At 43.4% G+C, this 15,695-nt stretch overlaps 1 protein-coding gene across 2 annotated transcripts; it reads right to left on the reverse strand.

Moving 5' to 3' along the window:
• Window positions 1-651: 651 nt before the first annotated feature.
• Window positions 652-15,096, reverse strand: jph3a (junctophilin 3a). 2 transcript variants are annotated; one of them, XM_030047784.1, is made up of 6 exons: window positions 15,022-15,096; window positions 13,704-14,915; window positions 6,258-7,038; window positions 5,488-5,612; window positions 3,401-4,647; window positions 652-2,526 (listed from the first exon to the last, which is right to left on the reverse strand). In XM_030047784.1, the coding sequence occupies exons 2-6, from the start codon at window positions 14,083-14,085 to the stop codon at window positions 2,446-2,448; spliced, it is 2,616 nt and encodes an 871-aa protein (XP_029903644.1). In that variant the 5' UTR covers window positions 14,086-14,915; window positions 15,022-15,096; the 3' UTR covers window positions 652-2,445. The 2 variants fall into 2 exon arrangements, with proteins under 2 accessions (XP_029903644.1, XP_029903639.1); XM_030047779.1 differs by having other exon boundaries at window positions 13,704-15,092.
• Window positions 15,097-15,695: the final 599 nt, after the last annotated feature.

The raw sequence follows: 15,695 nt of genomic DNA on the forward strand, positions 1-15,695 counted from the left end.
AAAACACACAAAACTATAAGGCTGTAGCATAATATGCAGGCTCTATACTGTGCAACATGTCTTCAGTTGCTTTAATGTTACAACTTTGTAATAGAACCTTTTCCACCCTGTGTCAGCGAGTTGCCTTTTACTTTGGCTTGCTCCATTACAGCACTTGTGTAGTTGAGGGTCAGTGGTCTGTTTGTTGTGGTCCATCCATCTTACCTGACCCCTCTGCTTTCACTTACCTTGTGTTCTACCTTCATTTCAGTATAGACGCTGCACAAGTGGAGCTGCAGAATAAGGCAGTCAATGGATAATACTGTGGATGTTTGCCAGTTTAAACTGTTATCAACTCTGATTTATATTAGCTCACCCTGGTACATGGATGGAATCTATAAGGGTGACACCCTCCCAGACTGACATCCCACAGCTGCTCCCATAAAATTGCTCTACTTTTTCATCTTTTAACACAGGATATTGTATATTGTAAAAGTATTAAAATTATAAACTAAACAAATGGGTTTCAGGAAAGTCAGTGTTAAGATATGATGTGTTATCTGTCATACTTACCAACTGTTGTTATATTGCTGAAATCAAAGTGTTAACCTTTATGATAATGAAATACTTGACCGGATACATGAAACAGCAGTAATAACCACATCAAGCTCATTAATTTCAAACATTTCATTATTTTCTCCACATTAACTTCGAAACAACCTCATAAACCAAAGAGTAAGAAAGAGCATGCTTGGGCATGCAATGATGTCACAACATGATGATGTCACCGGGTGCGAAGTATAAAACATACAGTAGCAGAGAGTTTCTTTTTATATCATTCATAAACTCAGGACATTTCAGTATCCACTGAGAGTTAAAAGCTAGCGTTTATTTTACACTGCTCTCCATGTCTCATGTAGCCTTGTGTTGCTGGATAAAGAGACGAGAGGCAGAAACTCACAAACTGACACCAGATTGAGCAGGCTAAACAAACATGCTGAAAAAAATCTCATCCGGCCCAGTGTGTCTGGAAATGACACTGTAGAAACCCCATTTTCCCTTTTTGACTGGTTCAAAAGGGGGACTGGGAGAGAGACAAAACAGTGCATGCCATTTCAGGGGGTGGTGTGTGGGGTGGTCGTGGGGGGTGGGGGTCACCTTTCTTCATGGTGAAGGTTAATCGTCTCCCCTTAGCGTGCCCACTAGGGGTGTTTTATCAAGGGTTGGGGTTGAGGTTAAATAAAGTTGAGACAAAAAAATGAATAAATACGAGGCACTCAGCATTCTCTCTGTCTTGCAAACTGCAAAAAGTAACAAACTTGAATAATAATGACACATACAGATATATATTAGAATTAGTGGTTATAACATAACAGTCTCAAAGCTGTACAAAGGGGCAAGGCTGAATCCTCCTCAATATGTCAGTAGTTAAATGTATATTATGTGTGTATTATGTGTGCATCTGTGTGCGTGCGAGGTGGCATTGAGATTGGATGTGTGCTGATGTGTAAGTGGTCGGGTTGACATAAATCCCACTTCATTTACAATAAATTCAGGAAATTACTCCAGATTAGATTCATGGATCTGAGCCGTTGAAGTGTGTTGTGGCTGATTTTCAATTCATGAATCACGTGAATCTGATATTGTCAGATTTTATGATTTGATTGGATGTGAAATGGCACTGATCCCAAATCTCTGCCAACAGGTGCAGTGAGCAGAAGTGGTCATCTGGATGGAGTGTGTACAAATGAAGACAGAACAGTGATGTTAAAGGGATAGAAAATGCACTTTTTAAACTCTACACAGCCTCATGCAATGGTTGTGTGTGTTTGTGTATTTCATGGTGAAAAAGAAAAGAATAATGACGGAGCCCTTTAAAAATGGATCTACTGTTGCAGCATAGTTCTGTAGCGCATAGTGCTAATAGGGATTGAGAGTGGTGGACAGGGCAAAAGGGAAAAGGGGTAAAAGGCAAAAGGGGGTATTGTCTGTTGGGTTTAGGATGGAGTGAGTTCGCCATGCTCTTGGCTAGCATGTCCAATGGTGGCCATGGTAAGTGGGAACAAAGGGGTTGCTGTGTTCTTGTCTAGAGTGGAAAAATGGGCAGAACTGCCTGTGCCATCTCCAGTCCAATTAACAGTAGGCGATGAACACCCATGCACATGTATCCTACTATACCACACTATTTTAAAGCTGCACTCTTTGCTTTCTTTATGACACTTATCAAATACCTTTTACTATGGTTGCAAGCTCAAAATATGCATTTCAAAAGGAATAGTGTTGTCATAGAAACTAAAAGGGCTTCAACAAAGGTGAAAAGATCAGTAGCAACAATAGAAAGGCTTTGCTGTGTCCGTCACTTGGGCTGTGGGCTCCAGTCGAATAGGCAGAATGTCCATCTCAGTAGGTAATAATATAATATATGGTAGGTATCAATAAGTCTTAGTAGATCATACCTGTATAAGCTTAAATAAAGAAGTGAATGAAAAGAATGGCTACTCCAATATTGAGTAAAATGACCATAACCACCAGAATAGAGCTGGAGCCCTAGGAAAAAAGATGAGAGAAAAGAGGCAATTAGTTCAGTTCTCACACTAATTCATTAAACAGAAGAAAAAAAACACGCATTCTTTTTTACCCCGGTAACCCTAGCAAATGGAAATTAGAGTCAAAGACTTAAATGTTGCAACTGATTACACAGTAGCTGAGCAGTTGGCAAAAAATGGGCCAGGGATCAAATATGATTGTAATAAACACATGTTATCACAATACCTGCTGTAACTTAATAGCTAGATCACTGTGTGTTTTTGGAATCACTAGCTCGCTGTAGATTATAACATCTTATTCTGGAAATGTTCCCTCAATGTAGCACCTCAACCGGACTATTGGAGATGTCAGTCAAAACATTACACCACTGGGTGCAGATTGAGTGAGCTACCTGTCACATTGTGTTTAAAGGAAAAATGGAGAGCATAATTTTGGGCTGTCTGTGTCCAATTTCTTGTGGGTATAATTTTTTTCACTTTGATGAAGCTAGTCATCTCCCATAGACTTCAAGTCTTTATGCTAAGCTAACACAAAATGCTATCCACAGGAACCAAACCACTGGGCATATAGAGGTGAAAATGGTATTGAATATCTTGTCTCAGTCTGAGTAAGCTGATAAAAGGGTAGTTTGTCCAAAACGATGGACTATTCCTTTAAGCAAAATGTGGATCTAAAGTAGGGGTCTGAAATCATGTGCCATAGATAGCCAGGAGTCTGCAGGTTTTCATTTTAAATAATCCCTACACCAGCTCTTTTCATGAATTTAGCACACCTTTAAATAGAGATGAGGAACTTATCGGTGAAATCAGTTGGAGTAGTGTTAGGATGGAACAAAAACCTGCAGACACATAGTTACATAACTGTAATGACTCACTGAGTTTGATTTGAGGGTGAGATGCTCTCCTTCCTGCTCCAGTGTGATGGGCTGAGACTTAAGGGGTGGCGAGAGGGTGAGGTCCCTGTGCAGCGGCCATTCCTCCAGCTCTGCCCCCACATTCAGGTTGTCCAGCATCTGCACAGAGTCCATCGATCCCTCCCTTACTGGCCGTAGGCCTCGGGACCGCAGCCTGTTGCTTTTGGGGCCTGGGGACTCCTGGCCTAGCCCCCTGGACGTTTGCGAGTCCGGGCACTGAAGCCTCATATCAACTGTATAGTCACTCATCCTCTCCTCATCCTGTTCTGTGAGGCGTGAGTGGGCAGGGCTCCACCTAAGGGTGCTTTCAGCAGTCCAGCCCCCGGTGAGGCCGTCAAGCCTTTGGTCAACCAAAGCATGCTCGCTAAGCTTGTGGTTGGAGGAGATGTGCTGCTTTGGATGGTGATTGGAGTAGACATGCTCTCGAGGGCTGTAGCTAGAAGAGACGTGGTCCTTTGCATTGTGATTAGAGGAGATATAATCTTGGGACTTGTGATTGGAAGAAGCATGCTCAGAAGTCTTGTGATTGGACATGTTATGCTCCAAGGCCTTGTGATTGGATAAAATGTGCACCTGCGGCTTGTAATTGGAAGAGGCATGCTCGCAGGCCTTGTGGTTGGTGGAAGAATGATCCCATGTTTTGTGATTGGAGGAGGAGTACTCCCTTGACTTGTGATTGGAAGAGGCATGCTTGGAGGACTTTTGGTTAGACAAGGAGTGCTCCCAGGCTCTGTAGGAAGAAGAGTGCTCCCGGGACTTGTGATTAGACAACAATTTCTCCCGTGGTTTGTGATTGGGCAAAGGGGCTTGCTCATGGCCATTAATTTGGCCCTCTTGCTCCTCCAGGAGAGAAGGTGTAGTGGAGCGGCTGCTGCCTCCTCGGTCTGGATACATATCATCTGTCCAAGTGTTAGCTCCACCCCTTGGCAGATCCATTCCCCGCCCCTCAACCAGCACCTGGATCTCAGCCACACCCTGGTCATCCACAGCACTCTGGCGCATGAAGCAAGCATTTCTGGGACGATGGGTGTGCTTGGGTGGGCTGCGGGGGGGCGAGGAGGGTACGCTCAGCACAGGGCTGAGATCAGGTGTTATTACAGGCGGTGTGGTGTCCGGAGTGCACAGCTCTGGACTGTCTGTTCCCGTGGAGATGACCTCATGGTCTTTGTCCTTGGCGTCCTGGTGCTTGGGCCTCTGACATTCGAGCCCTAGAAAAAACATTTGGAGAATAGCACCAATGAAGTGACTTGGCACCAATCCACAGCTACTACATCAGATATATGCTGCATGTTGCAGTGTTATTAGCATGCAGGGGTACAAAAGAAGGAGAGTAAGGATGTGTACAAACTTAATCTTAGACAGGCAATCACAATTAAAGGCTAAAGTACATTTACAGGTATATTTGGATTTTTAGTATAGTAAATATAATCTCATTTAACTTAGATACACACACACACACACAGATAGATAGATAGATAAACAGACAGACAGACAGACAGACAGACAGATAGATAGATAGATAGATAGATAGATAGATAGATAGATAGATAGATAGATGTTCCTGTTGTGATGTTCCAATATGATACGGCTGCAGCTACATAAAAACCCTGTAATGAAATGCTGTTTTATTTGCACATTTTATTTACTCAATTAATTATTCAATTATGATTTTGCAAATTAACTCTTCACTGAAAGACTGCCATACCACTGAATAGGTGCCATAAAGAGCTGCTACTAGTAAAGGAATTTCACTAGTCTTGGTTAATTGATAACAAGTGGTTTCAGGGGGTTTTCCACCCTGCTAAAAATACAATTCTTGGCAAAATGAAGACAGCGAACACTATAAATTTCAGTGTTAGCAGCACCCTTCAAAGATGCATGTTGATCATCATGAACTACTATGCTCCTAAATTTATTCTCAAAATGGAGATTCATTTCCATGTCATATAACTAATACTGCTATTTCATATGATGCAAGAATAATGGGAAAAGGCTGAATTTAAAAGTATTACAACTTTGCCGACATTCCACTGGTGTTGTCAGCTCACCATTCCCATAGATGTGAAAGGAGGGAGAGAGCTCTTTGGCCGCAATCCGGGCCAGTCGACACTCCTCCATGGCCTTCTGCGCTACTCCTTCAGCTGCCTCCGCTTTTCCTCGGGCATGACTCATCCTAAACGTGACATATAGAAACACAGCAGTGACACAGGCCACAACCTCTTTATCACAGCAGGACAGATTATTATTGATTATGTGTGTTTGTTGAATAGTTAGGCAGGTCTCACTTGGTCCTGTGTAAAGGTAGAGTGTTCTGCACTCTACCTATACACAGTCACATTCAATAAAGATGAGGTTTTTGGGAGCCTGCATATAGTTTTACATTGTTGGACAATATCAACTATATGCAAGCTCCCAAAAAACAGGTCTGAATCTTTTTTGACTCTGTTCAAAAAAGACTGTTCAAAAAAGACCTGTGAAGACACAGGTCTTTTTTGAACAGTCTTGGAGATTGGACAAAACTGCATTCCAAGAACAAAACAGACCAACATGGAAGCCAAGAGGTTAAAAGTGAGGGTTACCATTATGAGCCATACCTGTAATGGTAACAAATTTTTGCCCCAGAATAGAGACTTCTGGAAATAGAGGCTAGTATATGCATACAGTCAAGGCTATAATTCTTACAGTACCTTACAGTACCACTACAGTAGGACTACAGTACTTAATTGCATCATATAAAAGTTCATTCAGAAGCTGATATCAACTGATTCCAACCCATGAGCCTGTCCTCTACATCCACTACTGAGAGAGAAATTCTTACCTTGACATGGCAATCTCGGCTTTCTGCTTGGCAATGTCTGCAGCCTTCTCTGCAGCCTCCACAGCTCGGTCCACCTTCTCTCTGATTTTACTGGCCCGCAGTGGGATCAGGTTCTTGCGTTTGCCGCTCACTAGCACGTTTTGCTTGTACTTGCCCTCCTCCTTAGTCCCATCAGGGAAGGTTGTGCATCCATACCCGTGCCTCTTGTTCCCGGCCCATTCACCCTCATAATGCAGGCCATCCGAGCGCCGACTTACACCCCAGCCAGCCCGCTGGTCACTCCGCCACTCGCCGGCATAGGTTTCAGTGACGGTGGCATCTACCGGGGCACCCTGCTCACTCTCACTCGCATTAGAGTGTATGTCAGATGCTGCAGAGCTGACGGTGCTCATGCCAGCCTCACTGCAGAAGGAGCTCTGCTTGCTGAGCTGACTGGCTAGGGAGCTTTTGGACTCTGAGCGCCGCAGCTTCAGGCCGCTCAGGATGGACTGGCGGAAGCGGCCCTTTCTCTTCCTCTGGCGGTCGGCCTCGCTTGGAGCTGTGAGAGCAAACCCGCCTCGGCCCACTGGGCTCCCTGCCAGCCCAGCCACCATCCCGTCTGTGGGCGTGGTGGTTGTCCCATCCTCCAGCACCGCGGGAGGGCCGTGGCTGTGCTCTGAGCGGAGGGAGTTTATGGATGTGCGCAGGGGGAAGAGAATGACAGCCGCCATGCCGTACGGCACACTCTGCCGCACGCCGTAGCCATGACGCATCCCACCCAGCCACTGGCCTTGGTAGGTTCCTGAGAGAGAGACGGAGGCAAAACACAATTGAGTCACAAAGAAATGTAACACACGTTTTGGGGGGTTGGGATGGAAGTCTTGTTCTTATTTATGAGTGAAAGCACTAAGGGGTACGGGTGTCATTTTAATTTAGACAAAAAAAAAAAAAAAAAAAAAAACTTGATAATTTTGCCATGTTGCAGCAACATCACCTAGAATCATCATGTAACAAAAAAGGAAGGTTTTATGTGGCCCTCACTCATTAATTTACTGCAAATATATTGATTGCCTCAAAATTTGTTTACAAACTCACATAATTGCAATATTTTGTTTTCAGTATGAGCTAAATCATCTTTATTGTGGATAAGTACCACTTCAACACGAAAAATATGCTGGTCAGTCGGTCACAAGGTTAGGCAGCAGTATAGTTGAAGACTAGGCTAAACAAACAAGGAAACCTCCACTCTCATCCAGTGTTTTTCTGCTGGTAAAACAATTGTGAGATCTCAGCACCATGATGACCTGAGCCTAGAAGCCATGTTAGACCCAGTGGCAGTGTGGTTGAGTGTGTTCAGCTTCCAGATGCTCCAGCACAGCTGCTGCGGCCATTTCTTTATACTCATTTTTCCATAGGCCTGGCTTGAACTACCAACACAAGCACACAAAACCTTGAATAACATCAGACCTATTTGCCCCAAAAATGCTTTGGGGCAAATAGGTATAATTTAGTGAAAAGAAAGATACAGATGCTTGAGATATATTGTTCTGTGACAGGCAGGATGGATAGACATTGGATAGAAATGGTTTAATTCCTCTTAGTTGTATATAAGGGTTATCAAACACAGGAGTATTGCTACAACATTATACAGCCATGAAATTAAATCGAGTGAAACCTTCAGTAATACCACATATATGCCCTGTGACATTTCTGAGATTACAGAAAAGTATATAATTATGTATTTTCTGAAAACTGGCCAAGCACTGCTGATTCTGATGTCTTCATGCCATAGTTGGTGAGATTCAGCAGGTTAGAAACGGGGGGTGTATGGAACACAAATCATCATACTATAGCAAAATGGAAAAGAGGGCTGCTCTCTGTGCAGGGTAGTGAAGAGTGAGCCAACAATTTGACAGTTTCAGTATTTGCAAAATCTAAGAGCGGGGCTGTTCTGAAATCCCCCGCTGTGAGCTCTCTTTAAACTTTTGAAAAATTATTATTAGAAATGAATTCCTCCTCTTCTGCACAAAGAGGTTAAATCCAGCAACCTAGTTTTAACCACAAGGGTTCCCACAGGGCTATGTCCTCTCCCCCATCCTCGTCTTCTCCATCTACGCCAACGAAATCACATAAACGGCAATTGACACCCAGACCTCCTGGAAGGAGGAGAGCTCCCTGGAGCTCAACATCTCAAAAACAAAGCAGCAGTGCTGTAGGGAGAGGTGAATATCTCACACCCTCCACCTTCTCCTCAAATCCCAAGGTGGAAAGAACAAGAGGTGAAGCAGATACAGAGTATCATATTTCTGGGCAGCCTACTCTTCAACTTGCAGCATGTCAGTTTCATTCACAGGACAGCTTAGCTGAACCCCGCTAATAAAGCTGCAGAGTTTCCATGACATGAATAGTATTTTAACAGTTGTCTACATCTCCTTCAGGGAATCCATGCTCCCCTTAAGTATCATATCCTGGTACAATTTTCTGAATCAAATTTCTACACATTGACTTAACACACACTCAGAGTTAGATTTTTGTCACATAGAATAATCTAGTATAAGCTAGATGCAGACTAGTTAAAGGAGCACTATGCATTGAAGTAAGGATCTTTTAGAATCAACTGAAAAACATGGAATAAATAAATTTGATGGCTGAGTTGCTTAGATGGTTCTTATAACACAAGTCAGAATGAGAACCCTTTAGACTCAGCTGACAAAAATATGGAATAAGCATGAACTTTGAAGGTTGAGTCTACATCATCAGCCTGAATCACTAAATTACATGATTATTTGTCAGCTGAGACTAACTGGTCCAACCTGCAGTTTTGCATCGTGCACCTTTAACTGAAGGAATCTGTTTCTGTTCATTTATGTTTTTATTATATGTTACATCTTTCCAAGCATGTTCACGTGTCTGCCTGGTGTTGGCCCACATTGCCACATTGCCTTTCAGGTGATCAGAGCATGACTTGAATCATTATCATATCATCAAATTGATTGAATTGATCATATCAAAACCTCATGTGCCATGTACTGAAGCAGCATGTTTTGGCCCCATATTTGTACTTTTTGTTTGCCAAAACATGTATATGTCTTTGGTACAGATAACAGCAGCTCCATTAAGACATCATCCAGACAAATAACATGGCATGTAATGACTAGACATGAGAGCAGGTAGCAGGAAATTACCCTTGATAGAATTAGAGCTGAGAATAACTAACACCATTTTTGAAGTGTCACCTCTGCCTTAACCTGCTGTTTGTCATGCTTACAGCATGTTCAAGCCCCCAGGTGAGGCTTATCTGAAGGCAACTATAAACCATCTAGCCAGCTAACATTTTAACTAGTCAGAATGCAAGTGAGATTATTCAAATCTTTAAAACACTGCTGTATTTGTATTTTATAATGCAAAACTGAGCTTGAATCTCTATTGAAAGCAGCCTAGCATACAGAGCATCTCTCAAATGTCCTTAATTAGCCTGTTGTCCAGACAATATCAGCATAGCCGCCTCCTAAAAAATCTTTGGGTATTGGCCCAGCAACTTGATGAAGTGTTATCTTGCAGTATGCCTGTCTTGTAAACAAGTTAATACCAAATGTCCAACCAGCTAATTACCTAGATATCAGCAGCTTTTGAACATAGGAGGTGGCTGGATGGGAGAGTTTGTTATTTTCCAATAAATTGCTCAGAAAACAATCCTTGTTTCAACAAAATAAAATGACTTCAATAAGTCATTGATCAATTGCTGATCTTGGATATTTTATGCTGTTTGCCTCACCCTGAGGCAAACTGCCTCTGTGACAGTCATCCTCCTGCTGGTACACTGTGCTTGAAATTACATTACTCATAGCTGCAAATTACATTACCGATGCATGTAGTAGTTCTGTCTAACTACGTCTGTCCACAGGAAGGGAACACCCAGCTTTGCAATAGTACAATCAAATCACAATTATAAATTTTATGTGATGATTACTTTCAAGGAAATGACATTACTTTGGATGTTGCCTCCCTCATCCTGGTAAATTTATGGCGTCTCATGTATTGCACAAACAGCCAAACAGGCAAATAATGTCAGCAGTGCACTGAAGGCGTCAACATTTGCTGATCTTCACATGAGCTGCAGATGTTGCGTACAATTTGTTTTGGATGATGACAATGGCATTGCTCTGACAAATATATGGATATCCAACTAAACTATCAAATACTTCACTGATGCCAAGAGTAAGCAACTGAAGGGATAGTGAGGCATGTGAGCCTGTTAGGTCACAGCTGTGAAGGGATTAGAAAACTTTTCCATTACTAGGTCACTACAAGAGTTTGTGTTGTTTGTTGGAGCTGTGGCCTGACATTTACAGTGCATATGTGTGTCATGTTCATTAAATGGCAAAAGCAGTTGTATTATATAGATATTAGACTCTCGAGGAACCACCAGTTACTAATGAGTAAGAGCCAAAGTCTCTGGCAAAAGGGTCAATTTTTTCAACATTAATGAACCCATACTCTACAGATTTTTGTTGGCAAAAGTCAGTAAATGGGATAATTACCCTGTTGATTTATGACAGCATCAATTACCATCATTTATACTCCCTCCTCACAAATAGCTGTACATGTTAACATAAAAAATAAACTGTTGCAATTACTCACTGACGTTTATTTTAACAAGGTAAAAAGGATCCCTATTTTACAGTAATTACCACAAGTTAATATTGTCAGTAGTGTTTTCCATCAAGGACTCCATCTTCCTCTTTGTTAAAATACATCTTTAACCAAAGTTTCATGTCTTTTGGACTTTGCATTTCTCAAAGTGAAAAAGTAAATTAAGTATTTTGTTTTATTTTTGTTGATTTGTTGATTCCTGCAGTTGACACTTCAGCTTCATATGAGCAGGGTCATGTTGCAGATACTGCAACAGTTTGGTCTTTGTAGTTACATCTGATCATTCAACAATTTTCAGGAGTTCTTTCCTGAAAAAAGTAGCTTGGCAATTGCAGATGACAAAAATATATCTTATATGCTACATACCAGCTCAGATGTTTTGCGTTCAGTGTGCTTCAAGGCTAAATTAAGTCCAACCTTGAGGCTTGAATTGCAGATGTAAAATAAACAGATAAATCTGTCTTTTGGGTGAGATGAAAAGCTATGGCTCATTAAATTTTTCACTTTAAAAAACTTTATTATGGTCCACTTGTTGTTATCTCTTTTCACTATTAGAGGTCAGGCTTCACAAATAATTGGATTTGGGGTTTACTTACCCTTCAACCTTACCTCAACCTTAATATTAACCCTGGTAATAACACTGGGGACCTTATGCTCATACTAAAAAGCAATAAAAAAAAAAAAATGTTGTGATCACTGATTGATTTTTAAGATTACAATTTGCAGTATGGCTGGACAAAAAGAAATCTCTCAGTTCAAAGATTTAAAAGAGGTGAACTGAAAAGGAGTTCGTTTTTTTTTTCCTTCTGAAAGACATGCTGTGTAATTTAATGAGACATGCACTTTAAATACACATCTCAACTCTTAATCCGCATCTCAGATATGCTCTCCAGAGTGTGGAAAGGACAAATCCTTCACAGTGGGGCGTCTTCCTTCCAATTTCCAAATAAGGCTTGTACTTTAGAGCTGAATGCAGGATCTCTGCTCTGTTTTCCGTATTCAAATAGACCACATTCTAGCATCTCCACACAAAAAATATCTGACACTGTGTTTCACGTGTTATGAAAAGCGATAGTATTGAATGAGCAATATCTAAACACTTTGAAAGTTATGAACTTGATATTATTTCTGATCACGTTTTTTTTCCAAATACTGTAAAGCCCTATAATAGATCAACAGTAGCAAATTCTGCAACCAAAAGTTTATTCTTCCACTATACATGAGGAACAAACAAACATCATCCATACACACCACACTGCAGCATAAAGCAGAATGGGAAGGAAAAACAAAAAAATAAACACATGGTACATATGAGTCATAATACAAGCAAGGTCTATCCACATAAAGAGCCCTAACTCCTAATTGTCTACTTTTGAATTTCCTTAAATATCTCTCCATTAGCCACAAGTAGTTGCCTGAAGCCTTGTGAGAGACAACAAGGCCTTAAAAGCGACCCGTTCGCTATTTTCAGGCAGGTTTCGCCACACAGAGGAGCTGTCCGCGGTGCTGAAACCCCTGGCGCCTCGTGTGACGCCGCTGCGTTTGACTGCTTTCAGTTCATTTCATTTCTCTTTCTTTTCTGGTCTTTTTTAATGAACACGCGCTCTGTTGACAGGGCCTTCCAGTGTGTCTATTGTGCAGTTGACACAGACAACCGCACATTTATTGGGTTGTGGAAAATGTGTCAGCTCGTGCGTGCTATATTCATCTGTCGGCGGTCTTCCACGTGAGCGACCAGAGGAGAGCTGTAGTGTGACGCAGTCTTTTTTTTTTTTTTTTTCTTCTTTTTTTTTTGCCTCTGTTAATTTTGTCACAGCGTTATCATTTCCGCTAATTCATAAACCAAACAGCACCTACGGGACGTATCGGGAGCCGTTTAGAGAGAGACAGCCTCCCGTAAACAACCTCCACCTCCATTGCAGCACCTACACGGACAGTGTTTTCGTTCCCCCTCCTACCCCGCCAAACCTGCATCACTTATTGACCTCGCTCTCAATCCCTCATCCGGGCCTTGCGCGGTGGAGGCAGGCGGTGGAGCTGTGTCGGTTATCAAACGGCCTAGATTAGCGCCCAAGTCAGGGAGTGTGACTGACAGCGCCAGAGAGCCAATCACAGGGCAGAGCCGGGGCTGGTCTCTAGTGACACGCTGACCCGCTGTCTCCGCGTTACCATGGAGATTTACATTACAGAGGCATCCATGGTGTGATGCAAAGAGAGGGGGTTGGTGGGGGGTAACAACATATGTATCTGTGTGTGTGCATCTGTGTGTGTGTGTGTGTGTGTGTGTGCATCTGTGTGTGTGTGTGTGTGTGTGTGTGTGTGTGTGTGTGTGTGTCAACACTCTCACGTCCACAGCAGGCTCCTATCCTGTGCTATTATGGTGGGCTCCAATGATAAAGCCTGGTCAGTGGGCTAAAGTGAGGGTGATGTTGCTGCAGCCCTTCCAACACATGCATTTGGATGTGACCTACATGTTATTTACGTAGCCTATATTGGGGATGTGTTACAGTGTTTTTTTTTTGGTTTTTTTTTTTTGCAGCAGTCTAAATATGTTGCTCTACTTGCAGCTTAGTAGCAGCACTGAAATTAAGCTGAGGCGATAAGTGGACACTAGTCGGAGAAGTTCTAAATCTGAACTTCAGCCTAGAGTTTGGTGTGGTACAAGCAAGGGGAGGTTACAGGAGAGGGGGCAAATGCACAGGGAGGTGAGATGATTTTATCCACCAAAATATAGCGACTAGAAGTGAGAACATTGATATTTATGTGTGTTCACTGGTAGAGAAGTTGACAATCACTTTCGGTTCGGTCCCTTACCTCCATCAGAGTAGGTCTCAGTGCCGTATCCATCCTGGAGACCGTTGCTCCACGTTCCCTCATACCGAGCGCCGCTGGCCGTGCTCTCCAGCTGCCCATAGCGGCCTTTGAATCCCTGCGTCCACTCGCCTCTGTACTCCCAGCGGCCCTTGCTCTCCACTCCCACGCCGTGCCGCTTGCCTTGTGCCCAGGTGCCCTGGTAGCTATTCCCACTGGGCCAGGTGTAGACACCCAGGACCTCAAAGCCATGGCTCCAGGCTCCCGCGTACTCGCCCTGGCCCTGGGGCCCTGTGCAGACCCCTCGGCCATGGGCCTTGCCCTGCTCCCACCCCCCGCAGTACGACCCCCCGTCATCAAAGTCAAACCTGCCTCCAGTGGACATGCATGAAACAGGTTTAGGCAAATCCTCAGAACGTCAAGAAAGAAAAAAAAAACAGGGCCTGGTTTACACAGAAAGAGCAGGGAGGGAGGAGGCCTTGTTTAGAGGTGGTAGCATGGAGGTGCAAGGCCCTGACTTTCTTTTCCTGTTAGTTTAGGGGGAGAAATACAAGCTGCTGACCTCAAAAAGAGCATGACTCGGTCCAAAGAGCATCACCTTGCGATGGAGAAGCAATCTAAGCCTCAGCGTTGGGTCTGGCGTGACGAATGCAACTGTTGGGCATGCTACTTCCCATGGGCATGCAGGCTCAGAGTGCTTCTCATCCTCGTTCTCCTCCACCTTCCTGCTCCACGCAGCCTCGCTGCCAGGGAGCTCGGCAGCCCGTCACCTCCGCCGTACGGTGGGCTGCTCCAGACAAGCAAGGCCTAGGCTTTTCCAGTAGTCCCAGAGGCCCACACAGAGGCGGCAGCAGCAGCGACCGCGCTCAGCTCAATCAGACATTACAGCATCCCTACATCCGTGCCGCACTGGCATACAGAAATGGAGAGAGAGATACAGGATAGGGATGGTACCGCACCGCACTGGTACGCCATTAAAAAAAAAATAAACAGAAAAAGGAGTAGCAGAGAAGTTGAGGATATTTCTCTATAGCATGGCCTGGAAACAAGCAATCCAGGCTACCTTCAAACACACACATCCATAACCACACACACACACGCCCTCACACACACACCTCGGAAGACGTAACAGAGAGTGAATATTCCCTTTGCTCCTGTTATTTCTCTTCTTTTTCCTGTCGCGGTTCTGCTGTGATCTAAAGATGAGGCTCTCTGCTGAAGATGAGGATGCAGAGACAAAAAGAAAAAAAATGAAAAATAAAAAATAACAACACAATTATTTTCTTCCTCTTCCCTTTGTCCTCTCCATTTCAGGGCTCACCTATATCTTGATTATTAATGTATCCCAATTCCACCAAGTCATATGAGCTCTCCCGTTTTTCGGCCTCTCTGTCGCTCTGTCTTTCTCCTCTCTCTCTCTCTCTCTCTCTCTCTCTCTCTCTCTCTCTAAAATCTGCTCATTACAGGACTGTTCCACCCCAGCCAATACCCCTCCCCCACACACACACTCCTTCTCTCAGCTCTTAAAGAGATAGAGACGGAGGGATGGTGGAAATAGCAGCATGTATGGAGCTCCATGCTCATTCCCTTTGGGGATACAGCCTGCTTCTCCTAATTATCCAGCCTCATTTCACTCTCTCTATTTTACTCCTCCTCCCAGACAGAAATCTAGGTAGTCAGTGATCTGTTTCTTGATAACTAGTGGTTTGTGAGCTTATTGATCCCATGCCACACTGAGGCATACGCTCCTGAGCTAATTGTTGTCAGTCTTTCCACTGTTGTCTCGTAGGCAAACCAATGGACTGTAGCTGTCACTTGAGTAATCTTTACTGAAGTCCAGAGAGACATCACTTTTCCACAGAGTAGATTGGTTATCACACTGGTTATCTCCATTTAAGTGGCCAAAAACCTCCATGTAATTCTCTATGTGTGCTCTCTGTCAGTCTGCCTATATGGTGCCACAATGTGACAGCACAACACATCACAGTTATCTTT

This window comes from Myripristis murdjan, chromosome 3 (assembly GCF_902150065.1).
Source record: "Myripristis murdjan chromosome 3, fMyrMur1.1, whole genome shotgun sequence".
NCBI lineage: Eukaryota > Metazoa > Chordata > Actinopteri > Holocentriformes > Holocentridae > Myripristis > Myripristis murdjan.